Source organism: Rhinatrema bivittatum, chromosome 2 (assembly GCF_901001135.1).
Source record: "Rhinatrema bivittatum chromosome 2, aRhiBiv1.1, whole genome shotgun sequence".
NCBI lineage: Eukaryota > Metazoa > Chordata > Amphibia > Gymnophiona > Rhinatrematidae > Rhinatrema > Rhinatrema bivittatum.
This window is the reverse complement of record NC_042616.1, coordinates 353513508-353540587: the sequence shown is the minus strand read 5'-3', so window position 1 is coordinate 353540587 and position 27080 is coordinate 353513508. Positions and strand designations below refer to the sequence as shown.

At 46.8% G+C, this 27080-nt stretch overlaps 1 protein-coding gene across 9 annotated transcripts in view; it reads right to left on the bottom strand.

Moving 5' to 3' along the window:
- INVS (inversin) overlaps positions 1-27080 on the bottom strand; it is a 1037426-nt gene that overhangs the window by 635842 nt on the left and 374504 nt on the right. For 8 of the 9 annotated variants that reach the window (XM_029589897.1, XM_029589895.1, XM_029589896.1 and 5 more), the window contains one exon: positions 25339-25506. The exons of the other annotated variant lie outside the window; for it this stretch is intronic. In XM_029589897.1, coding sequence (XP_029445757.1) covers positions 25339-25506 — 168 coding nt within the window. The remainder of the gene's footprint in view (positions 1-25338; positions 25507-27080) is intronic. 9 annotated transcript variants of the gene reach the window in all.

Genomic DNA, 27080 nt, shown 5'->3' with positions numbered 1-27080 from the left:
TACATGGACGCCTTCCTTCCCGAGGAACGCTGCAACCACTATGAGACATTTGGTGAAAACTCGCGGTGCGGATGCTATACCAAATGGGAGCACTCGGTATTGATAGTGGTTTTGGCCTACTAGAAATCGGAGGTATTTGCGATGAGACTGAGTTATCGCAATGTGGGTATAAGCGTCCTTGAGGTCTAGAGAGCAGAGCCAGTCCTCTCTTTGTAGCAGAGGTAGAAGCGAGCCCAGGGTTACCATCTTGAACTTTTCTCTGTGAAGGTACTTGTTGAGGGCCCGCAAGTCCAGGATTGGTCGAAGTCCTCCTGACTTTTTTGGGATCAGAAAGTACCTGGAATAGAACCCCAGTCCTTGTTGGGAAAGAGGAACGGGTTCTATAGCATTGGACTGGAGGAGAAGAGATACCTCCTGCTCTAGAAGAACAGAGTGGTCGTTAAGTGTCCACGCTTGTAGAGGCGGAGAGTCCGCAGGAAGAGTTAGAAAGTTTAGATGGTAACCCTGTGCAATGATCGCTAGCACCCAATGATCTGTAGTGATATGATGCCATTTTTGTGTAAAGTGGCTTAGTCGACCTCCTACTGGTATGTTTGGAAGAGGGATTAGGCATCTGCTCTCTAATTGAAAGTCAAAACCCCGACGCAGGACCTGGTTGCGGAGCTGGTGTGGGTTTTTGCTTTCGAGGTTGGCGAGGCTGAGGTTTTTGATACGGCCTCGTTGACCTGGACTTGGTGTGTGGGGGATAATACTTCCGTGGACGGAAGAATGACTTTTTAGGTTCCTTCTTAAACGGTTGTTTAGAAGGGAAGTCAGAAGAAATCGATGAGAGCTGCTTAAGGGTCTCATGATGATCCTTTAATTCAGCAACTATTTGTTGAATTTGCTCACCAAACAAATTATCCCCTAAACAGGGCAGGTCGGAGAGCCTGTCCTGAACCTCCGGGTGAAGGTCAGAAGATTTAAGCCAAGCCCAGCGCCTTGCCGAGATGGCTGTAGCAGACAGTCTAGTGGAAGCATCGAATATGTCATAAGATGTTCGTATTTCATGCTTTCCGGCTTCAAACCCTTTAAGCACTAGGGTTTGAAGTTGTTGTTGGAATTGTTCTGGTAAGGTATCTGAAAATTCTTGTATCTGCTTGAAAATGACCCTGTTATATTGGGTCATGTATAGCTGATAAGAAGCTATTTTAGAAATAAGCATGGCCCCTTGGTAAACTTTTCTGCCTATACTATCTAGGAACTTACTCTCCTTAGTGGGAGGTATGGATGAGTAGGGCTTCATTCTTTTAGCTTTCTTTTGTGCTGACTCCACCACAACAGAGTGGTGGTCTAGCTGTGGTTTTTGAAAGCCAGGTTTTGACTGTACCAGGTAAGTAGAGTCAGCTTTTTTATTTACTGGAGCAACAGATCCAGGAGTTTCCCAATTCTTTTTTAGAAGGTCCAGAAAAACCTGATGAATTGGAATGGAAGTGATGACTTTTGGGGCATCCAAAAATTGGAGTAATTCCATCATTTGGTGCCTGTCATCTTGCTCCGATTAAAGCTGAAAAGGGACCAATTCCAACATTTTCTTCACAAAATTTGTGAAAGAGAGGTCCTCGGGAGGAGAACGCTTTCTGCTTTCAGCAGAAGAGGGTGGTGAAGGTAAATCATCGGTATCCGAGGAAGAATTATCACCCCAGGTGTCATAAAGATCAGGTTGTTGACCTGTAGGAGCTTAAGCGTCTTGAAGATCCAGAGAACAGAGCCAATCTCCTGTTTGAAGAAGGGGAAGCATGGTGCCTAAGGATACCATCCTGAAGTTTTCTTTTAGTAGAAATTTGTTGAGATTTCGGAGGTCTAGGATGGGACGTAGTCCTCCTGTTTTCTTTGGAATGAGAAAATATCGGGAGTAGAATCCTCTGCCCTGCTGAGGTCAGGGAACTGGTTCCACGGCCCTGGCTCTCAGTAGGGTGGATAATTCTGTTTCTAAAAGAATGGAAAGATCTTTGTGAACCCACAGGGAGTTTGGAGGGGAATCTCTGGGCACTGTGAGAAAATTCAGATGGTAACCTTGTGTTATAATGGATAGTACCCCTTGATCTGTTCTGATGTTTGTCCAATTGGGTAGAAAGAATGAGACCCGGCCTCCAACTGGCAAATCTTGGATTGGGTTCCTGGAGAGGCTGCTGTTCTCTGGGAGGTTTTCAAAACCCAGATGCTGGGCCTGTCTGAGGGGGAGGCTGAGGTCTGGGGGCTTTCGGTTGCCTGGATTGACCTCTCTGGGATGGTCTTGTTGTCCTACCACAAGGTGCTGGTGGATAATACCTTCGTGGTCTATAAAAAGTCTTTCTGGTATCTTTTCTGGTTGGTCGTCTTGCAGAAGATGGAGTTTCTGCAGTAATGATGGAGAGTTGGCGCAGAGTTTCATTATGATCCTTTAGCTGCGCGACAGCATGTTGCGCGACAGCATGTCTCCAAAAAGGTTGTCACCATTGCAAGGAAGGTCTGCTAATTTCTCCTGAACCTCAGGCCTGAGGTTGGATGCCTTTAGCCAAGCCCATCTTCTGGCATTAATGCCTGTCGCTGCCATTCTGGAAGATGTCTTGAAACAGTCATAGGCCGCACGCACTTCGTGCTTACCTGTTTTTAGGCCTTTCTGAATAATGGAATTAAAGGAATCTTGATGTTGCTGTGGCATAGATTCTTGCATCTGCTTCCATAAATTTCATTAGTATTGCGTCATGTATAATTGGTATGATGCAATCCTTGATACCAGTATGGAGCCTTGGAACATTTTACATCCCAGGGTATCTAGAAATTTCTGGTCCTTGCCAGGAGGTGTGGAGGAATGTGGACGGATTCTTTTTGATCTTTTTTGGGCGGACTCTACCGTAACAGATTGATGTGAGAGTTGAGGTTTGTGAAAACCTGATATATGTTGAACCAAGTATGCGGCATCAGTCCACTTGTTCACTGGTGGACTTGAACAGGGATGTTCCCACAATCTATGTTGAAGATCAACTAGGACTTCATACACTGGAATGGCAACTACCTCCTTGGGGGCATCTACAAACTGGAGAACCTCCAGAGTTTTGTGTCTTGTGTCTTCTTCAGTTAATAACTGAAAAGGAATCGTGTCTGACATCTCCTTTACGAAGTTGGAGAAGGAGAGGTCCTCAGGTGGTGACTTCCTCCTTTCTTCTGGTGGAGATGGGTCTGATAATATATCATCAGAAGAAGAATCAGTATCCACATCCTCCCAGGTATCTGATAAGGTGTGACCTGGAGGAGTGGAATGAGGGATGAGAAATGGCATCGAAGGATGTAAAGGCATCGATGGTTTTGGCTGAGACCTCTGTGGCATCGATGGAGGTGGATGTGGAATCGGGTGCCTCAGCTCAGAAAGACCTGATGGTCCCGGTGTCGGCTCAGGCCTCAGTGAATTGGAGTCTGAGGTGTCATCATCCGAAGAACCGGGAACTGGTATTGGTTTTGGATGTTTAGTCAGTGCCTTCGGTTTTGATAGTAGAGGTTGAGTCTTGCAAGCAATGGTGTAAGAACCGATGGTTCTGGTATTGGTTCCGGTGTTGGCATTGGCACCGGTGGATGGAGATCTCGAAGAGCTTCTATATCTGCCTGATGGATAAATCCATCCAGTTCCTTCCTAATAGTTGATGAGGTCAGAGCAGCTATAGGGGGTGGCAGAGAAGGCGGAACTGGCTCTTCCACAGGTCCCTGTGGTGGCACAGTACCCGGCACTGATACCGGTGGGGATCGTCTTGGACTAAGAGGCATCAAGGGCGTAGACGTCTCCTCTACACTAGTCCTCTTCGGTGGCAGCTTGAGGGAATTGAGCCGACATCGGGTGTGGAAGTTCGTCGATGCCGGTGTCGATGCTTGTCCCGATGTTCGGTACTTTTCTTTTTCAGCACAGAGGTCGACTTAATCGATGACCTTGATGGAGTCAGGGACGGGTAGTCACCACTTCCTTCAAAAAGTTGCTTGGTTTTAATTACCACTTTTTTAGATGCACCTGCCGGTGACGACTGCGTCGATGTCTAGGTCGATGGAAGAAGCTGAATTTTGAATGAGTTATCCATTTTCTCCAGACGGGCCTGTCTGCCTTTCGCCGTCATTTCGGCACATTGGGGCACGAAGTAACACTATGTCCCGCTCCCAAACATAGTACAAACTCGTCCTGGGGGTCAGTAATTGACATTGTATGAGGGCAATTTGGGCATTTTTAAACCCGGTTGCCATTATGACTAATTTTGAAGGCTGGACAGCCGTCGACAGACTTCTGGCATCAAAAAACCGGTGAAAATGGTATCAACCAAAAGTTTACTCACCGATCGATGAAAAATGGGAGACCCCTATGAAGGGGTAAGTTTTGAGAATTTTTTTAAGACTTTTTCCGTGAGGAAAAATATGTGAAGTATCACACAGGACTCCTTAACTGCAAAGCTAACTAGCGTGGAAAAAAGAAGACTGAAGGGAGACCCCTGTGGTTCGAGGGATAATGGCATGCTGGGCATGCTCAGTGGGCTCAGTGTGCCAGTCAAAGTAGAAAATTTGACAGAAAGTTTTCCGTGATAGGGCTCTGTCCAGTGATGTCACCCAGATGTGAGGACTATCATCCTGCTTGTCCTGGGATAATGAAAGTTACTCACAGTTGGTACAGCCTGAGAATTTCTTGGATCCATCCTGCCTTCTAAGGATGATTTAAAACCTGGATCAACTTGATTAACTGAAGCTTGTATACTGGCTTGAGGAGATCCGGAACTAGAGAGAGGGAGCTGATCAGGGCTTGGGCTGTTTGAAGGACCAGATAAAAAAGAAATAACAGGTATAAAACTTCTTGTATTCTGACTCACCCTGTAAACCAAGTGAGAAACCATAGGCCCTTTTATTGAAGTTGAATCCAGAGTGGAAGTTGTGTCTTTGTCCTTCCTTTTTCTTCCCATGGGCTTTCAAAGGAATGTTTTCCAAATTTGCAAGAACGGGAGTGCGGCTTAAGCTGTGCACCAGTGACTGTGCGGTGCTGCCTCAATGTTTAAATGGGCTCACCAGATGCCACCTAATGACATCAAAGGGTGCAGGGAGAAACAGCCATAGTTCCGTCCCTTTGAGTATGCCCTCCTCCAGCCAATCATACCTGCACTACAAAACGCTCCCTGACCTACATATATCTGAGTGCAAGGGCACTGTATGACATATACTACTGATTTGGATTCAAAATCTGTGCTTCCTTTCAATTTAATGATGTCCCCATGTAGCTGGGTGTATCCTTTGTGTGCCCGTCAATGTTTGATGGCAGAAGTGACAATGACCATATTTCCAATGGCCTTTACATTGTCTAATAAGTAGGGGACTTGGATTTGTTGCATGTACCACACACTCCCTTATATTGGTATTTCTCTGCTAAGAGAATCTTGGTAATGATCAAAAAGTGTTATGTAACTATAGAACATGCCAATGGCATTTTATAGATGATACTATGTCCCTGTTTTGTCCAATACACAGTAGACTTTGTCTGTAACAGTGTTAGGTTTATACTTAAGTAGGTGATCACGGCTGGCAAACCAAGCTTGCAAGTAACACCTGCCTGATGGCTTTTTTAGGATAGCTTTTGTCAAGAAATCTGCTTGTGAGGTTTTTAGCTTGATGTTTAAAATCTGCTAGATCTGAGCAAATGTGTCTAATCCTAAAGAACTGACTCACCGACAAGCTTCGTTTAAATGCTTGAGGATGAAAACTTTGAAAAGGCAAATAACTGTTACGATCCGTGGGCTTCCTGTATAAACCTAAACTCTTGCCTGCCCAACCTAAAATCCAACGCACCGGGAAAGCCACTCTTCAGATTGCGACTAATCCCATCACTGGAAGGACAAAAGATTTTTTTAAGCTCCCCAGTTCCTCTCTCCGCTATGTCAATGCATTCTCCTTATCCCTGCAATGTGAACAGTATTCTGAAAATAACTTTCAAACCCAGGGTGGTGGAGCATTGTTGTGCTTGATAAAACCTGCACTCAACAGGATTGGGCAAACTTTCCCCCAGCCCCCGCTCACCTGCCCTGGCCGCATCCATGGGTGCCGGTCTCCGGAGCAGCCCCAGTCCTCTCTCCCCTCCTCCCGGGGGCAGCCGGCGGCGAGAGCGGCTTCAGCAGCCCGGGGCGGATCGGGCGCTCCCCATGCGAAGCAGCTTCCAGCAGCCCTCGCCGGCGATGGTGAATGAGCGCAAGCCGTGACCTCGGACGTCCAGCCGGGCGCTCAGGTCATGGCGTGCGTTCATGCACCTTCACTGCCATGAGTGCACGCCGTGACCTCGGACGTCCAGCCGGGCGCTCAGGTCATGGCGTGCGTTCATGCACCCTCGCCGGCGGGGGCTGCTGGAAGCCGCCTCACATGGGGAGGCGGCTTCCAGCAGCCCCCGGGCACATGGGGAGGTTTATACAGGAAGCTGCTGGTCTCCGGAGCTCCGGAGACCAGCACCCATGGACACGACCAAGGCAGGTGAGCGGGGGCTGGGGGAAAGTTTGCCCGATCCTGTTGAGTGCAGGTTTTATCAAGCACAACAATGCTCCACCACCCTGGGTTTGAAAGTTATTTTTCAGAATACTGTTTGCATTGCAGTGGAAAGAAGAATGCATTGATATAGCGGAGAGAGGAATTGGGACGCTTAAAAAAATCTTTCGTCCTTCCAGTGATGGGATTAGTTGCGATCTGAAGAGTGGCTTTCCCGGTGCGTTGGATTTTAGGTTGGGCAGGCAAGAGTTTAGGTTATGCTTGGAAACAACAGGTCCTTCCTTCCTGCTCCGGAGCTGTCAGCGCGCCTGCACAGGAGACCGGCACTATGGACGCGACCAGGGCAGGTGAGCGGGGGCTGGGGGAAAGTTTGCCCGATCCTGGCTACTCTAAAGTTCTTGTCCCGGGGGGGAGGGGGTCGTTTGTCCATGAAATTTCGTCTCTCTGACCTGATGCTCCACACTAACGCAGGGGTAAGGGTAGGCGGTAAATTAGCAGGTTAAATACGCGGCAAAACTGCAGGTTAAAAAGGCGATAATCGGGGCGCACGTTACTGTATGGGAGGGAATAGCTAATCCGATCGTTTACATATCATATACATGCCGCGGGCGGAAAGGGTTACCCGTTGATTTAAAGAAGTGATTCGCGGGTTGGACTTACGCGGCCAAATTGTGGGTACAAAGCTGGTTAGAAGCAGGGTAACCGCTGCTGCGCTTTACTGTATCGGCCTGTGTGAAAGGGTAGTCAGACTTCTGGGAATTACCTAAGTATCTGCGAAGGTAGGCAGACTTCTGGGAAGTGCCTAAGGATCTGTAAAAATAGACAGACTTCTGGGAAGTTCTAGTGTGTAACTTATTGAGAGCGGAGAACAGGCAGACTTCTGTGATGTGCCTGATTAGCTGAGACTAGACAGTAGTCTTTGTGTTTGCAATTGTGTTTGCCAATCCTGACTGTGTCACATGTGGCACTGTAAATAAACATACTGAAGTTACAGCAGAATGTGAGAGTGATTCCTCTGGCTGTTTCCAAGTCCTTGACCGCTTGAGTGCCACAACTACATGGCCCATCCATCCAATTAATTTAGCATTCTCATCACTTCCTCAGAAATTCCCTGTATTTATTCCATGCTTGCTTGACTTCAGATACTGTTTTTGTCTCCACCACTTCCACTGGGAGGCTGTTCCACATATCCACTACCCTCTCTGTAAAGAAATATTTCCTAAGATTACTCCTGAGTCTATCCCCTTTCAACCTCATCTCATGACCTCTCATTCTAGAGCTTCTTTTCCATTGAAAGAGGCTCACCTCCTGTGCATGGAAACCTTTGAGATATGTGAATGACTCTATCTCCTGTCTTGCCTTTCCTCTAGGGTATACATGTTTAGATCTTTAAGTCTATCCCCATATGCTTTAGAATGAAGATCACGTCCATTTTAGTAGCAACCCTATCAACTTACTCCATCCTGTTTATATCCTTTTCAAGGTGTGATCTCCAGAACTGTACACAGTATTCCAAGTGAGGTCTCATCAGGGACCTATATGGGGCAATATCACCACCCTTTTTCTGATAACCATTCCTCTACCTATGTAGCCAAGCATCTTTCTGGCTTTTACCTTCACTTTATCCACCTGTTTGGCCACCTTTAGATTATCAGATACAATTACCCCCAGATCCCACTCTTCCTTTGTGCTTAGAAGAATTTTACCTCTAATAGTTAATGCTAAAAAATGCATTACATCTTAGCTGCCAGATCTTAGACCATTCCTAGAGTGTTATTATTTGTGATAATTGTAAGTGGATTCTTGAGCCGGTGGCAGATGACCACACCCATGGGGGAAGATCCCAAGAGGGACCATCGGTCAGGCTCAGAGTTGGGAGACACACACTTAGTTCTTTTATTAAACTGTTTTAGAGAACCACCAGAGGTGGCAGTAGTGAGCTGGAAGAGCCCGGCTGGCCTGTAGTCCCTCAGGCACTGGAACAGCGATCCCAGGATGGCTGAGCTGTAGAGAAACTGAGATAGTGAGTAGGCAGAGTATGCAGAGTTCAGGAACAGAACCTTAATGGTAACACTCACACAATAGTCTCTTGGAACAGCCCAGCAGCTGGAATGAAGTAGGCCCTTGAGGCGCGAGTACCTGGTTCCAGGGAAAGCTCTGAGAGAGAGATGGTAACTCACTGGTGTTGTAGGCAGCGGTGACTTCCTGGCAGAAGTTATATTCAGTAGCAGGTCCAGGAACGTGGGCCCTTGAGGAGCGAGTACCGGTTCCAGACTGCGACCTGAAAAGCAAGAGAGTGAGCGAGGCCCCTGAAGAGTGGGTACCCCTGGTAAAGTCTGAGGAGGCAAAGTAGCAAGGTATGCGGAGAGCAAATCCCATCCGCAGCGATACCTGGAGGCAGCTAGGTAGGAAATCCTTTGCTAACTCGATTAGCTAGCAAAACAAGAGACCTTAAATATCTGGTGATGATGACTTCATCTCAGGGGGACCCCCCTGAGGTTCGTGCCACAGCTGGTACTTGAGTCGGGGCCACGCCGCGCATGCGCCCTTAGGCCTCAGGAGAACATGGCAGAAGGCAGCGTCTAGCTGGTCCGGGAACGCCGGAGGAGGTTGGCAAGATGATGCTGCGGCAGCCAAACTTCCATCAACCAAAGAGGGAATTGCTTGGTGGGCGGAGTGGAGACGTCAGGCAGCGACGGTCGCAACAGTACCCCCCCTTCAAACGGCGATCTCCTCTTTGGGTACTAGGCTTGGGTTTAGAAGGATGCGCGATGTGGAACTTATGAAGCATCTCTTTGTCCAAGATATTGGTCTGAGGCTCCCAAGAGTTTTCTTCAGGGCCGAAACCTTCTCATAATAGAAGGTATTCAAAAGTATTGCCTCTTTTTCGAACATCCAGAATCTCTTTGACTTTGAACTCTAAGTCGTCTTCTGCATTAATGACAGGTGGGTCATGAAATTTGGAAGTAAATTCGCTGAGTATGAGCGGTTTCAGAAGTGAAACCTGGAAAGCATTATGGATATTGAGACCAGGTGGTAGCTTCAGACGGTAGGTGACTTTGCCAATACGTTGAAGGACTGGGAATGGTCCCACGTAGCGAGGAGCAAACCGAGAGGAGGGTAGTTTAAGTCTGAGGTGCTTGGTTGACAACCAGACCTTGTCTCCTGGCTTGAAGACTGGAGCTTGCGAATGGTGCGCATCGTAGTACTTCTTAGCACGGTCACTCACTTTGATTAGCATGTCCTTTGTCTGAACTCACAGATTATGGATATCATCAGCAGTGGATTGAGCTGCTGGGGACATCACTGAGAGCTTCAGTGGAAGTGGTGATGTTGGGGAACATCCAAAAAACACTTCAAAAGGTGACAATCCAGTAAATGTTGCTGGATGAGAGTTGATGGTGAATTCAGCCCATGGAAGCAATTCGGCCCAGTTATTCTATCAGGACGTGATATAAGCTCGAATAAACTGCTTCATTGTTCGATTCATCCGTTCCGTCTGACCATTTGACTGCGGATGATAGGCTGAGGTGTAGTCTAGAGAGATGTCAAACAATTTGCACAAGGCCCTCCAGAATCGTGCCGTGAATTGGGACCCATGGTCGAATACGATGTGAGAAGGTAGTCCGTGGAGGCGGAATATGTGCTTTATGAAGATCTTTGCAAGCTCCAAGGTTGAAGGTATCCCAGGGAGCGCCACGAAGTGTGCCATCTTGCTAAATCAATCCACTGTCACCCAGATGATATTCATTCCTCCGGAAGTAGGTAAATCGACTACAACATCAGTAGCGATGTGCGACCAGGGCTGTTCCGGAACTGGCAGTGGTTGCATCTGACCCCATAGTTGTCCAGAAGCGGGTTTGTTCTTAGCACAATTGGTGCAGGATGCCATGTAGGAATAGGTATCCTTTTTGATGGTAGGCCACCAATACAGCTTCTGTATCTTGAGCAGGGTACGACGTTGGCCAGGATGGCCAGCCAGCTTGGAATCGTGCGCCTAAAGAGCACTTTCTTCCTGAGTCTTTTAGGAACAATAGTTTTACCAGCGGATACAGACTGAGTGGATGCCAAGAGGATCTTCTTCGGGTCAATTATGTGCTGTGGCTCATCAGGCACATCCTCTGAATGAAAGGAGCGTAACAGAGCGTCTGCTCTGGTGTTTCTATCTCCAGGGCGGTACTTCAACACAAAATCGAAACGATTAAAAAATAAGGACCATCTGGCCTGTCTGTAATTCAGACGTTGTGCGTGGCGGAGATACTCTAGATTTTTATGATCCGTAAATACGGTTATTTGATGTTGAGCGCCTTCGAGCCAAGGCCGCCATTCCTCGAATGCAAGCTTTATTGCCAAGAGCTCTTTATCGCCGATCCCATTGTTTTTCTCGGCTGGAGAAAATCTTTGTGAGAAGAAAGAACAGGGACGTAAGGCTTTCGAGTCTCTTGTTTGGCTCAACACAGCCCCTACACCCACATCTGAAGCATCAACTTCGACGATAAAGGGCTTGTTTGGGTCTGGATGCCGCAAGCACGGTTCTGTGGAGAAGGCAGACTTCAATTTCTTGAACGTGGAAATGGCCTCCGCTGACCATTTTGAAGCGTTGGCACCCTTGCGGGTCATTGCAGTCAAGGGTACGGTTAAAGAGGAATAGTTCTTTATAAAGCTTCAATAATAGTTGGTAAACCCCAGGAATCTCCTTAACGCCTTCAGGCTGGTAGGTTGGGACCAATTCTTGATACTTTCAAGTTTGTGAGGGTCATTTGGAAGCCTTCTTTTGACACGATGTAGCCTAGAAAAGGCACTGAGTCTTTGTGAAATTCACATTTAGAGAATTTGGCGTATAGCCAGTGTTCGCGAAGACGGTGGAGTACTTGCTTGACATCTGCAATGTGGGTGTCCAAATCCTGGGAGAAGATTAGTATGTCGTCCAGGTAGACCACAACATTCTTGTACAGCAGGTCCCGCAAGATGTCGTTCATCATATTTTGGAAAATGGCGGGTGCATTGCACAACCCAAACGGCATTACTAGATACTCGAAGTGGCCGTCTCGTGTGTTGAAGGCCGTTTTCCATTCATCGCCTCTCCGAATGCGAATGAGGTTGTAGGCCCCCTTCAGGTCAAGCTTTGAAAATATCTTGGCCCCTTGCAGCTGGTCAAACAGCTCCGAGATTAAAGGCAAGGGGTAACGGTCTTTGATCGTGATTTCATTTAGACCTCGGTAATTGATACATGGAGATAGGGTACCGTCCTTCTTCCCCACAAAGGAAAAGCCTGCGCTGGCTGGCGACTTTGATGGTTGGATAAAGCCCTTCTGGAGATTTTCTGCAATGCATTCCGACATTGTCTTATTCTCAATGGCTGAGAGAGGGTACACCCGTGCTTTTGGTGGCTCAGCATTGGCTTCAGTGTTATGGCACAGTCATAGGGCCTATGTGGAGGAAGAATATCAGCTGCTTCTTTGGAAAATACATCCCCGAAGGAAGCATATTGGGGCGGCAGTCCGGGCATCACTGGAGTCGTAGGCATGCAAATGATAGGCAAGATTTCCTTAAGGCACCTCCAGTGACATTCTGGGCCCCAGCGGGAGAGATCCAAGGATGCCCAGTCAAATTGGGGTTGGTGCACTTGCAACCAGAGTAACCCCAGGATGATAGGGTGCATGACCCTTTCCAGTACAAAGAAGGAGAGCGATTCTGTATGGAGAGCTCCGGTGCGGAGAGTAACTGGTACGGTTTGGCAAGTCACATCGCCCGGTAAGGGCTCTCCATGAATGGAGAATAACAGTAGTGGATCTTTCAACTTGAAGAGGGGAATCCTCAAGTATTCCACTAGTCATTTGAGAATGAAGTTGCCTCCTGCCCCTGAATCCACCAGGGCAGGAGTCTACTGGTCCGTAGGTCAAGGAGATTGGGAGAGAGCGTGGAGGAAAGGGCGTAGTGAAGCCTAAGAACAGTCCTCCTGCAGGACTTAGGCCCATCTATTTTCCGGATGAATGGAGCATGTAGAGACATCGTGGCCGGGCTGACCACAGTACATGCAAAGGCCGTGCCTCTTCCGAAGTCTTCTCTCTTTGGAAGTCAAATGTCCATGACCAAGTTGCATCGGTTCATCTTTATCAGCAGCAGGGATTACTGGAACCATCCGAGGTGCAGATATAGCACTAGCCTGTTTCAACCCAGGTAACACCTTAGGCCGGAGTTCCTTCACCTTGTCCCCGAGCTGGTGTTCAATCCGAGTGGCCAAGGCTACTAATTCGTCCAGCAAGTCAGGTGTTTCGCAAGCAGCCAGCTCGTCCTTTAAATGGTTATCCAGGCCTCTGAAGAAGAGAGTCTTGAGACATTTGGGGTCCCAGCAGAGTTCTGCCGCAAGAGGTTTGAACTCTATGGCAAATTCAGCCAATGATCTGTTGCCTTGCTTCAATTCAACCAAAGCAGAACCAGCGACAGCAGTTCGGGCAGGGTAATTGAAAACGGATTTAAATAAGTCCATAAATCCTTCTATGTCCTGCAAAATGGGGTCCTTGCGTTCCCACAAGGTAGATGCCCAAGACAAGGCCCTACCATCCAAGTAGGAAAGGATGTAGGTAGTCTTGGAGAGAGCCATAGGAAATGAAGATAGCTGTAAGGTAAAATGCATGCAGCACTGGTTAAAAAAGCCCCGGGTCTTCTGGATTTCTCCAGAGAAATGGATTGGAGCCGCCAGTGGTACAGCAGCTTTTAAAGTTACCTCCTGTAACTGACCTTCATGGTTGGAAGCTGTGCCTTGAACCTTCTGTGTGTGTAGCTGATGGAACGCTGAAGTAAGTTTCTCCAAGGCGTCTTGCTGCTCCGCAATGTGTCGGGCCAGGCCCGGTATGGCCTGCAAGGCATTGAGCTGTGCCGGATCCATGGAGTTAGCAATCTGTTATTATTTGTGATAATTGTGGGTGGATCCTTGGGCCGGTGGCAGAGGACCACGCCCATGGGGAAAGATCCCGAGAGGGACCACCAGTCAGGCTCAGAGTTGGGAGACAGACACACACTTAGTTCTTTTATTAAACTGTTTTAGAGAACCACCAGAGGTGGCAGTAGTGAGCTGGAAGAGCCCGGATGGGCTGTAGTCCCTCAGGCACTGGAACAGCGATCCCAGGATGGCTGAGCTGTAGAGAAACTGAGATAGTGAGTAGGCAGAGTATGCAGAGTTCAGGAACAGAACCTTGATGGTTAACACTCACACAATAGTCTCTTGGAACAGCTCAGGAGCTGGAATGAAGTAGGCCCTCGAAGAGCGAGTACTGGTTCCAGACTGCGACCTGAAAAGCAAGAGAGAGAGCGAGGCCCCCGAGGAGCGGGCACCCCTGGTAAAGTCTGAGGAGGCAGAGTAGCAAGGTATGCGGAGAGCGAATCCCATCCGCAGTGATACCTGGAGGCAGCTAGGTAGGAAACACTTTGCTAACTCGATTAGCTAGCAAAACAAGAGACCTTAAATATCTGGTGATGATGACGTCATCTCAGGGGGATGCCCTTGAGGTTCGCGCCACAGCTGGTACTTGAGTCGGGGCCGCGCCGCACGCGCACCCTTAGGCCTCAGGAGAACATGGCGGAAGGCAGCGTCTAGCTGGTCCGGGAATGCCAGAGGAGGTCGGCAAGATGACGCCGCGGCAGCCAAACGTCATCAACCAAAGAGGGAGTCGCCAAAGAGGTAAGGTGGGCGGAGTGGAGACGTCGGGCAGCGACGGTCGCAACATAGAGCTTCGCTAAATTCCTCTTCATGTTTTCCACTCCTTCCTGGCTGTTCATCCTCCTACAGATTTTGGTATCATTGGCAAAAAGATAAACCTTTCCCGACAACCATTCTGTTATGTTGCTCATAAAAATGTTGAAAAGAACCGGTCCAATGACAGATTCCTGAGGTACAGCGTTAGTAACAACTCCCTCCTCAGAGAAAACTCCATTTACCACTACCCTTTGTCACCTCCCACTCAGCCAGTTTCTAACCCAGTCAGTAACTCTAGGATCCATACCAAGGGTGCACAATTTATTTAGAAATTTTCTGTGTGGAACTGTGTCAAAGGCCTTGCTGAAATCCAAGTACATTATGTCTAGCACTCTCCCTTGATCCAATTCTCTGGTCACCCAATCTCTGAAACTGATCAGATTCATCTGACAAGATTTACCTCTGGTAAAATCATGATGCCTCAGATAGGAGGCAATGTCCTTTTGTGTATTGCAAGTTGGTTAAAAGACAGGAAACAGAGAGTAGGATTAAATGGTCAGTTTTTACAGTGGAAAAAGGTAAACAGTGGAGTGCCTGAGGGCTCTGTACTTTGCCTGGTGCTTTTTAATATAATTATAGATGATCTGGAAAGGGGTACGATGAGTGAGGTGATCAAATTTGCAGACGACACAAAATTATGCAGAGTAATTAAATCTCAGCCAGATTGTGATGAGGACCTTGTGAGACTGGAAGATTGGGCTTCCAAATGGCAGATGAAGTTTAACGTGGACAAGTGCAAAGCGATGCACATAGGGAAAAATAACCCTTGCTGTAGTTACACAATGTTAGGTTCTGTCTTAGGAGTTACCACCCAGGAAAGAGATCTAGGCGTCATAATGGATAATACATTGAAATCGTCAGCCCAGTGTGCTGTGGTGATCCAGAAAGCAAACAGAATGTAGGAATTATTAGGAAGGGAATGGAAAATAAAATGGAGGATGTCATAATGCCTCTGTATCGCTCCATGGTGAGAACGCACCTTGAAAACTGTTTACAATTCTTGTTACGGCTATGGCTGCTGTGCAACCGCCTCACCACCAGGGGTCCCTCTAGTGCTGGCTCTCCTGACAGGCCCAGTCCATCTCCCTTCTCCTCTCTATGTTCTGGGCTGTCCCTTATAACCCTGCCTGACAGTTCCCTCAGTGCTTCGGCATTGAGCTCGCCTGGGATCCCTGCTCTAGCCTTCCTTGCTTGCTGTGGATTTGGTCCCTGGACATTGCCTTGCCTTGCGCGGCCTTCGGGCCTTATTCCTTGCCTTGCCTGGCCTTCGGGCCTTATTCCATTCCTTGCCTTGCCTTGCTTTGCCTTGCGCGGCCTTCGGGCCTTATTCCTTGCCTTGCCTGGCCTTCGGGCCTTATTCCTTGCCTTGCCTTGCCTTGCCTTGCCTTGCCTTGCGCGGCCTTCGGGCCTTATTCCTTGCCTTGCCTTGCGCGGCCTTCGGGCCTTATTCCTTGCCTTGCGCGGCCTTCGGGCCTTATTCCTTGCCTTGCCTTGCCTGGCCTTCGGGCCTTATTCCTTGCCTTGCCTGGCCTTCGGGCCTTATTCCTTGCCTTGCCTTGCCTTGCCTTGCGTGGCCTTCGGGCCTTATTCCTTGCCTTGCCTTGCCTTGCGTGGCCTACAGGCCTTCTGTGTGTGTGTGGCCTACGGGCCTTCTGACCTGCCTTGCCCTGCTTACGGTGTGTGGCCTACGGGCCTTCTGTGTGTGTGTGTGGCCTACGGGCCTTCTGACCTGCCTTGCCCTGACCCAGCCTGGACCTAGACACTGCTACTTGCCGCCTGCCCTGACCCAGCCTGGACCCAGACACTGCTACTTGCCGGCTGCCCTGACCCAGCCTGGACCCAGACACTGCTACTTGCTGCCTGCCCTGACCCAGCCTGGACCCAGACACTGTTACTTGCCGCCTGCCCTGACCCAGCCTGGACCCAGACACTGTTTATAGCCTTTCCTGTCTCTCTCCACCTGGAGCCACCCTGCTGGGTGGTGTTCACGACTCCTGACCGGAGCCCAAGCGTAACAGTATGCCGAAGCCACCAATTTTCCAGGGGAAGAGATAGGTCTGTGTGCTAAACCGGTGAGTCAACTTTTTCACTATTACAAGATGCCTCCTTCTTCAAAGTTTTATACCTGCAATTCCTGTCAGACCTTGAATTACCCAAGCTATCAGAACTGCCTAGCCTGTCAACTTGCTGGTCAGGAACACTGGACATGCAGTAACTGCAATAAGAGAAATGTCTCTGTCTACCAAGAGTGTTTAAACTGTTCTACTCCAAAGCCAGGATGGTGGAAATGTTCATGTATTCCCAGCCTATTACCACCAGGCAAACCGTGCCCCTGTTGTTCAGCTACAGGACCAGCTGCTTCATTAGAGAGAACAGTCAGCTCTACTACCGTGCGTTCAGCTTCTGGCCCAGTTAACAACATTATTTCATGTAACAGTTTATGGATTAAGCATTCTAGCACTTCATCTCTGAACACTTTGGAAAAAACTTGCTCTGAAAATCTCAGAACTCACTGGGTTAAGAAGCCTTCGATAACTTCCACGCTAGAGCACCAGAAACAGAAGCAGAGGGAAGTAATTAACTCTAGCAGGGCTCTGCTTCCCACAGCTGCCAAGTGGACACTAACGAGCACCTTCCCTAGATGTCCTAGAACTGCCTGTGCCTTCTCTAAACTGCTCCTCCAGAAACAAAATAAGGAGCCTCAGAGTTTGGCTCGAGGTATCAAGCCCACAGCAGTGCAATCTGTGTCTTCCATATGCACTGCTTTTAACCTTGCTGCTCTGCCATCTGAGCCTACTGCATCACCCCGAGAGGGGTCCGAGCCTGCTGCTTCGCCCCGAGAGGGGTCCGAGTCCGCTGCATCACCCCGAGAGGGGTCCGAGTCCACTGCATCACCGCGAGAGGGGTCCGAGCCTGATGCACTACTCCGAGAAGAGCCTGAGTCTGCTGTATCGCCCCCGGAGGGGTCCGAACCGGTTCTGCTGCTGTCCCCGGATGGGTCCAAACCGGTCCTACTAACAGACTTTTTGACTCAGCCATCTGAGTCTACTGTGCAGCTATGTCCTAATGTCCTGCTGCCGCCCCCGGAGGGGCTCGAACCAGTCCTGCTGTCATCCCCGGAGGGGTCCGAACCGGTCCTACTGACAGACTTTCTGACTCAGCCATCTGAGCCTGCTGAACCGGTCCTGCTACCATCCCCGGAGGGGTCCAAACCGGTCCTGCTGCTGTCCCCGGAGGGGTCCAAACCGGTCCTACTGACAGACTTTCTGACTCAACCATCTGAGTCTACTGAACCGGTCCTGCTGCCGCCCCAGGAGGGGCTCGAACTGGTCCTGCTGTCGTCCCCGGAGGGATCCGAACCGGTCCTACTGACAGACTTTCTGACTCAGCCATCTGAGTCTACTGAACTGGTCCTGCTGCCGCCCCCGGAGGGGCTTGAACCGGTCCTGCTGCAGTCCCCGGAGGGGTCCGAACCGGGCCTGCCAACAGACTTTGTTACTCAACCATCTGAGCCTGCTGTACCGGTCCAGCTGCCGACCCTGGAGGGGTCCGTACTGGTCCTGCTGTCGCCGACCCTGGAGGGGTCTGTGCTGGTCCTAATGCCGACCCTGGAGGGGTCCAGACCAGTCCTGCTGTCATCTCAGGAGGGATTACGGACTATTCTGCTACCCCAGGAGGGGTCTAACTCTGCCGCCTTGTCCCAGGAGGGGTTATGGACTGCCTTCCTGCCTCAGGAAGGAGTTGAACCTGCCGCATCGCCCCAGGAGGGGTTTGACTTCATTATTGAGTACCCCCTGCTAAGATGGAACCCAGGAGGAGGGGGAGGCCTTGAGGAGGGGGTACTGTTACGGCTATGGCTGCTGTGCAACCGCCTCACCACCAGGGGTCCCTCTAGTGCTGGCTCTCCTGACAGGCCCAGTCCATCTCCCTTCTCCTCTCTATGTTCTGGGCTGTCCCTTATAACCCTGCCTGACAGTTCCCTCAGTGCTTCGGCATTGAGCTCGCCTGGGCTCCCTGCTCTAGCCTTCCTTGCTTGCTGTGCATTTGGTCCCTGGACATTGCCTTGCCTTGCGCGGCCTTCGGGCCTTATTCCTTGCCTTGCCTTGCCTTGCCTTGCGCGGCCTTCGGGCCTTATTCCTTGCCTTGCCTGGCCTTCAGGCCTTATTCCTTGCCTTGCCTTGCCTTGCCTTGCGCGGCCTTCGGGCCTTATTCCTTGCCTTGCCTTGCGCGGCCTTCAGGCCTTATTCCTTGCCTTGCCTTGCGCGGCCTTCAGGCCTTATTCCTTGCCTTGCCTTGCGCGGCCTTCAGGCCTTATTCCTTGCCTTGCCTTGCGCGGCCTTCGGGCCTTATTCCTTGCCTTGCCTTGCGTGGCCTTCGGGCCTTATTCCTTGCCTTGCCTTGCATGGCCTACAGGCCTTCTGTGTGTGTGTGTGGCCTACGGGCCTTCTGACCTGCCTTGCCCTGCTTACGGTGTGTGGCCTACGGGCCTTCTCTGTGTGTGTGTGTGGCCTACGGGCCTTCTGACCTGCCTTGCCCTGACCCAGCCTGGACCCAGACACTGCTACTTGCCGCCTGCCCTGACCCAGCCTGGACCCAGACACTGTTACTTGCCGCCTGCCCTGACCCAGCCTGGACCCAGACACTGTTTATAGCCTTTCCTGTCTCTCTCCACCTGGAGCCACCCTGCTGGGTGGTGTTCACGACTCCTGACCGGAGCCCAAGCGTAACAATTCTGGCCACCACATCTCAAAAAAGGATATAGCTGCACTGGATAAAGTGCACTTCACTTTTCAAGAACCTAAACACAAAAGTGCAGAATAACAAGTCTGAAAATCACAGACCAACAAACACTTCCACACAACTGCTTCACACAAGAACACAAACAAAAAACTAAAGGATGAGAAACCGCGGGGTTAAATACAAAAGACAGGAAGATACAGCAAGCAGCCATTTCATAAAAATACCAAGAAACAAATCACTTCTCTCAAATCCAAAATCTTCCAATGCCTAGGTCCACAGTTTCCCAACACCACACAGCACTGACAAAATGTCCCTGAATGAAACTTGCTTTAATTCCTCTCTCCAGAAGGTGTGTCCGAAATCAGAAGGAAAGCAGTAGCCTACCAATCACAACTAAAGTTTCTTCTGGTCAGACTTCCTAGCCAATTAAGATCAATGTTTGAGGGGAGAAACTGTTACTCCACTTTTTTCAATTTACTACTGTTTTTACTGCATCTCTTTGCATTGCATTTATTTTTAGTGCATTTTTTCTGTTCACTCACATTTTTAGGGCTTTTTTTTTTTTTTTTACTCACAACAGAGTGCATGCAATTTGTTTATTGCATCAGAAGTTAATTGTATTTTTACAATGGCAATTAAAAAAATATGCACTAAATCTAGAGCAGTTTTACTTTTTTTGGCTTCATAGAGGGTGGGCAAGTTTGAGACAATTGATTTACACAGGTATAACCCTTTTAAACAACAGAAATCCCTTTTAAATTACCTTCTCAGTTTTGGAGATGCAAAACTATGTGCATTATTGTCTCCTCCAGCCTAACTCTGCCCCAGAAATACTTTCACAAAAATACAGGTAAAAATAAACACATTGTAGAACAAACTGCATACAGGGTGGGCTGTTTTCAAAAAGCCCTTTTACCCTGATAAATAGCCATTTTTCTCAGGTACATGGCTTTGAAAAATTGCCCTTGATTGAAAAAATGTATGAAGTAATGAACATCATCTATGTAATTTTTTGTATCTTGTAACTCTTTTATTTGAAGGGGCTTTATCCCGCAGGGCACACAAAAGTAATTTGTATTCTCTGGGGCTATCTTCACTGTTGTCTCTCCCCTCTGGAAACTCCCCAAGGTGTGGGTCCTTTCTGTGGAGGGAAGCTAATGCTTATGACCCAGGCAGTGGTGTGGTTATCAACGATGTGTGTCTGAAGATTAGTTGATATGATGTGATGCAGCAAACTGGGATAGATGAAACAGGACACAGAATTAAGTGTTAAAATTATAATTTAATGATCTTATAAAAATGAATCAATGTCCAACTTGCAAATAGTTGAGATTTCAATTGGATATGTCCTCTTTCTGTGTACATGGTGATAATTCAGGTTCCTGGAGGGATCCAGTAGTGGGTCTCCAGTTTCTGTTCTTCCTCCAACTCATTTTTTTGTGAACTTCCAGAGGGAAAGGTCTGTTGCTGACAAAGATCAGGCACACTGCACAGTCTCTAACTGAGAGGAGGGTTGACAAAAACCTCCTCTTAACAAAAGAGGAAAAAATACTTTCACTTAACTGTCCTGAAAACACTTCTGGCAGTGCTACTGACACTACAGCCCTTTTCTGACCTAGAAGGAAACTGGCAGGTCTTCAGTGTCCTAGCTCCGGATATGGGGGATGACCCTCTCCAAGAGTAAACCAGGCTGTACTCCAGCAAAATAACTTAATATTAGGAAAACTTCTTAAATAAAGCATCTGCTCTCTGAGGTAGATCCTTAACAAGCAGGTAATACCTGGAAAAGTTTTTCCTCCAAAAAAATAGCTTCAGTGAGGGTGTAGATTTCACTGTAAAGGAAAACACTGAAAGAGCTACTCTTTCTTCAAACCCTTAACTATTATACCTCCTATTGCTCTAGTCCCTACTTACGGGCCGATACAGTAAAAATTGCGGGAGAGCGGGCGAGTGCCCGCTCTCCCAGCGCGCGCACAGGACACTCTCCTGTGCGCACGATACAGTAATTTCATTGATTTAAATGAGGGCCGGCGGTAAAAAGAGGCGCTAGGGACACTAGCGCTTCCCTAGCACCTCTTTTCGGACAGGAGCGGCAGCTGTCAGCGGGTTTGACAGCCGACGCTCAATTTTGCCGGCGTCGGTTCTCGAGCCCGCTGACAGCCACGGGTTCGGAAACTGGATGCCGGCAAAATTGAGCGTCCGGTTTTCAACCCGCGAGCTGCGGGCCTATTTCAATTTTTTTTTTTTTACTTTTTTTTTAACTTTCGGGACCTCCGACTTAATATTGCTGGAGCGCACTGTACTGTATTGGCCTGTTACAAAGAAATGGTCACCCAGTCAAGCAACCTTTGGAGGAATTGCTGACTGATATTACTTCTAGCTGGTTTGTAAGATACTAGGGACATCTAGTGGCTAACCCAGAGGAGTGCCACAATTATAAAGCATGTGAGAATATATGCAATGACATGAATGTGACAAACAACATGAAGTTTAAGAAGGCTTGGTGTTTTGCACGCACAGGAAAAGGAGGCAATCCGAGAATAAGGAAGAGACACAATGAACCTGTGGCAGGAATTGAGAAGATGTATGGCATATGAGAATTTAATTGCCTCATTTATTTGCAATATATAAAGGCTTCCACAGATCTCCTGGGAATTGCAGCAAACATACAGGGTGGCACATGGAAAAGTAGCCTGCCTCCAATACCAGTGCATTGGAGGCAGGCTACTTTTCCATGGGCCACCCCGTATAAACCAGCTACTTTTCATGCAGCTATCAGTCAACACATCCCTTGACTTTAAATGTGAATCATTGTTCTCCTTTAGTAACATTGTGCCATGTTAGGTCAGACCAAAGATCCATCGAGCCCAGCGTCCTGTCTCCAAAAGTGGCCAATGCAAGTCATTAAGAGCAGTGATGATGAACTCCAGTCCTCGAGAGCCACAAACAGGCCAGGTTTTCAGGATATCCACAATGAATATGCAAGAGATAGATTTGCATACAATAGAGACAGTGCATGTAAATCTTCCTCATGCATATTCATTGTGGATATCCTGAAAACCTGGCTTGTTTGTGGCACTCAAGTACTAGAGTTCGCCATCACTGAAGTAGTACACTGTATATTCCAAAGAGTACCATATTTTCCAATGTATAAATTACATCTTTTTTTTTCAAATTTCCATCAGTGCATCTTATGCACAGTGCGACTTATATGCTGTTTTTTGTATAAATTGCTTCTTTCTCTCTCTCATCAGAGCCCTGCAAGGAGAAACACAGGTACGTCTTATACAAAGATGTGTCTTATGTACTAATTTTTTCGTAAAAATGTTGTTTATGGAGGGGTGCAACTTATACAACAGTGTGACTTATACACTGTAAAATATGGTACATTCATATCTTATTGCTTGCTACCAGGTATAAGCAGTGGCTTTCCCTGACTAATAATTGTTATGAACGTTTCATCTAGGAACTTGTCCAAACACCTTTTAAACTCAGTTATGCTAAATACCTTGACCACATTGTGCAGCAACAAATTCCACAGCTTAATTGTGCATGGGGTGAAAAAAATAAATTAAATGAATGTTACTAAGATATGCCAAAATGCTTGTTTTGAAGAGGGCTGGTGATTCCCTCGATCTGAGTTCTTATCAGTTTCAGGCACAGCTGTGCGGCCTTCAGTCTCTCAGACTTTAGTATGAGTTAATTGCTTACTTTCTCACTATAGAACTACTGGCATAACTACAATAAACAGATTCTTGCCTGTTTGTAAGCATTTCACAGTGCAAAACAGTAAATAATTCACTCAGAGGTTGGCCTGTGGCCTTCAAACTAATCTGTGTCTGAGTAAGAGCTCTGAATCCATATAGTCTAACCTCTAAATATATCCTCAAAGTAGTCAAAAATAAGGTGTCTTTTATAATAATCTATCTTCCCGCAGTGCCATTGTTGAAAATCGGCCTTCGTAAGAGCAGCAGAGCTCCCTGGCAGAAGTATGCCATTATCAGACTCCTGGCCTGCTCCTGACTCAATTTCTTCCTAATCGCCACCATCTTTACATGACTCCGTTTCCTCCATCACCACATTGGTGAAAGAATACTGCCATAAATCAAGCAACTTTTTTTTTCACTGACATCCTTGAAGAAAGGCAAGGTATAGTCCTTGGAAATTATGTCCTTTCTGACTTATACAACCAGTTTTGCACGAGGATGCCTGACAATTGTAGAGGGAGCCTAGTTCTCAGGCAGCCATCAGGTCGGGTGACGTCACTTCCCCCATAAAAGTGAATTTTAAAAGCCCAGTGCATGCCAAAATTGAGAGATGCATGCACATGTATTGCTTACGCACACCCGCCATATTTTAAAAGCCGCCTACATGCAGCACATCTCACTCAGAATCAAAAAGGGGTGTGGTGTGGGCAAGATAAGGGGCATTCAGGGCGAGGCCAAGAGATGTGGGTACAAAGGCACCTGAGCATGCACGCTGGTCTAGTACTGCCTAACTTTACTTTTGCTATGGAAGATATATAAGTTTAAAAAAACAAACAAACAAAAAAAGCTATTCCTGAGTGGTTTAAAGGTCTGGGATAATTGGGGGAAATGCAGACTATTAAACCAGGGGGTTTGGAGGACTTAGCTCTACACTGAGCGAACTGGTGGACGAACTGATGAAACTTGTCTTGGCATGAACATGCACTGGTTATAAAATTCACTGACTTACACGGCTGAAACCTGATTTGTGTGGTTGGCCACATCTACTTGCAAAATTAGGTGCACATATACATGCGCCAAGGCTATTTTATAATGTACACTCGTATGTCTGCATATGTAATACAATTGCCGTGTCAATGTATGCCCATGCATTCCTTTGAAATTGATTGTCATAATGCTTAAAAGTTTATATTTCCTGTTAATAGATATTTCTCTGTTAGGATCTTACCCTAACACAGCCAAGTTTGGCAAAACGTTACTCACTTCGGTCTTCTGCTTATTGTTTGAGCAATTCTATTACTTTAAACAAAGAAGACACATTTTAATATTCTTGACTATAAACATTTTGAAATAAGGAGAAAAAAAGATTGATGATTATAACAGTAGCATTAATTTGTGGCATGCCACAATATGCTAAATGAAGTCTTTTCTCCATACATAAAAAGGCTGATTTAACATTGCACACTTAGGGGTCGATTTTAAAAACGTTGTTTGCGCAGAAAGACACATACATACTTATGCAGGTCTTGCGCATTTTAAGAAGCCACAAAGTATGAGCATACATACCCTTATGCGCATCAAGAAAGGGGCAAAAAAGGGCCAGGGCATGGGCGAACCAGAGCTCAGCCAAGACTTATGCACGTAAGTCCGTATTTTTAAAAAGCTGACCATGGTGCTCATCAGTTTGTTATCCGCATAACTTTACTTCTGGTCCTGATGAGGAGCAAGTCTGGCGAGCTCGAGTTTTTGGGTGTATAGCAAAGCCCCCTACTTGTCCCTTGTTTAGGGACAAGTAGGGGGCTTGTAGGATGAAGAACCAGAGGGATCTTGAAGTCTTCGATATGAACTGGGCAAACTGGTGGACTACTTCACAAAACTGTTTTTTCTCTAACGTGAACATGTTTTAAAATCAACCTGTATATGTGCATAAAAGTTGCTAAAGATCTAGCTGAAATATGTGCAGGAGGTGTACTTTAAATGAGACGGGCGAACTTGCGAGCATAATTTAAAATTGCAGTGTCTCTCCACTCGCGTGCTGATAAGTGCGTAATTGGGCGCACGTATGCTCCTTTTTAGATTAAGCTATAAGCTTTATTTATATTATCCGATTTATCTTTCTATTTGCATCACATATACACCAGATTTCCTGCATTTTATTCTATCTTTAAATTATAATCCATTTCATAAATTCAAATGCCAGGGTGTGCAATGTAACAGATATATTTTTCACTTTCTAGTTGATGTAAGGAAAAAGGTTGTCATGGTATATGGTAATATCTGGTTTATTTTTCATCTAACTTCTAACCAGCCTTAGTCATGACATTGCTTTTCTGAAATGTGTCTATAATAGTGGTTCCCCAAACCTGTCCTGGAGAACCCCCAGCCAGTCAGGTTTTCAGGATATTCACAATGAATATACATGAGATAAATGTGCATGCATGCACAATTTTTCATGCATTGTCATTATGGCTACGTTGAAAACCTGACTGGATGGTAGTCCAGGCCAGGTTTGGGAACCTCTGGTCTATAACATCAACTAAACATTTCTGTGATAAATTTACTATGAAAAAATTAAAGCAGCCAATAAAAAGTAGAAAAGCACAGTTTATGTCACAAATGTCTTACCAGGATACATTTGACTGTGTGAATTGCACTTGGATCCTTATTGTTAGCAGCCCAATGGAGTGGGATTTTCCCTTCAATGTCAGGAATTCCAATGTTGGAGTCATGTTTTATGAGAAGTTTCACATGCTCTGGATTATTGTAATAGGCACTCCAGTGCAAAGCAGTTTGCTACGGGATTAAACAAAATTTGCAAACTTTACAAACATAAACATAGAAACATGATGGTAGAAAAAGACTATAGGGCCTATCTAGTCTAGTAGCCACCCTCTGGACCAATTCCATCTGTTTATATCCTTTTGAAGGTGTGGTCTCCAGAATTGTAGACAGTATTCCAAATGAGGTTTCACCAGGGATCTTTCTCTGCTGAGCATTCCTTTCCTTTTGCAACTAAGCATCTTTTTGGCTTTTGCCATCACTTTATCGATCTGTTTGGCCATCTTAAGATCATAAGATATAGTCACACCATGATCCTGCTCTTCTTTGGTGTTTATAAGAATTTCACCTCCAATACTGTACATCTCCTTGGGTTTTTGTATGCTAAATTCATTACTCTGCATTTTTTAGCATTAAATCTTAGCTGTCAGTCTCTAGACCACTCCTTGAGCTTCACTAGGACTCTCCTCATATTTTCCACACATTCCTGGCTGTCTATCCTGTTGCAGATTTTGGTATCATTGACAAAATACAGCCATTTGACAATCCTTCCACTATGTCGCTCTTGAAAATATTGAAAAGAACTAGTTGCAGGACTGATCCCTGAGGCATACTACTAGTAATGCCCTCCTCCTCAGAATACACTCCATTTACCACTATCCTTTGTCACCTGCCATTCAGCCAGTTTCTAACCCATTCACTCTAGGTTCCATACCAAGGGTGCTCAATTTATTTATAAGTCTTCTGTGCAGAACCATGTCAAAGGCCTTACTGAAATCCAAATATACTCCATCTAACGCTCTCCCTTGATTCAACTCTCTGGTCACTCAGTCAAAGAAATTGATCAGATTCATCTGACAAGATTTATCTCTAGTAAAACCATGTTAACTCGGATCATGCAATTCAATGGATTCCAGAAACTGCACTATCTTTTGTTTTAGCAGCGATTCCATTAATTTGCTCACCACAGAGGTCAGACTAACCGGCCTATAGTTCCTAGCCAACTCCTTACTTCCACTTTTGTAACTAGAAACCATGTCTTCCCCTCTCCACTCCTCCAGATTATTCCAAACTAGAAAGAAGCATTGAGAAGGTCATCCAGCGGATTTGCCAGCACTTCTCTAAGTTCCCTCAATAACTTCAGACGTATTCCATCCGGCCCCATCGCTTTATTTACTTTAAGTTTAGTTAGTTCCTCATGAACACACCATTCTGAAAATCTATTGAGTTTTACCTCACTTCTAATCTTATTTGTGTTTGTTTTATGCCCAGGCCCTTCAACAGAAAAAGCCAAACAGAAATATTTATTAAGCAATTTTGCCTTGTTCTTATCAGCCTCCCTACATATTACTCCCTTTTGCCTTGGAGTTTCACAATGCCACTTTTCCACTTCTTTCTGTCACTAGCATATCTAAAAAAAAGTCTTGTCCTCCCATTTTACCATATTTGATATTTTTTTCTTCCATTTGAATTTTTGCTTTTCTGACTACTTTCCCAGCTTCTCTTAGCTTGTCCAGATATTTTTCCCTGCCTCCCACTTTCTGTAATCTCTTCTAGTTCATGAATGTTAACCATTTCTCCCTTACCTT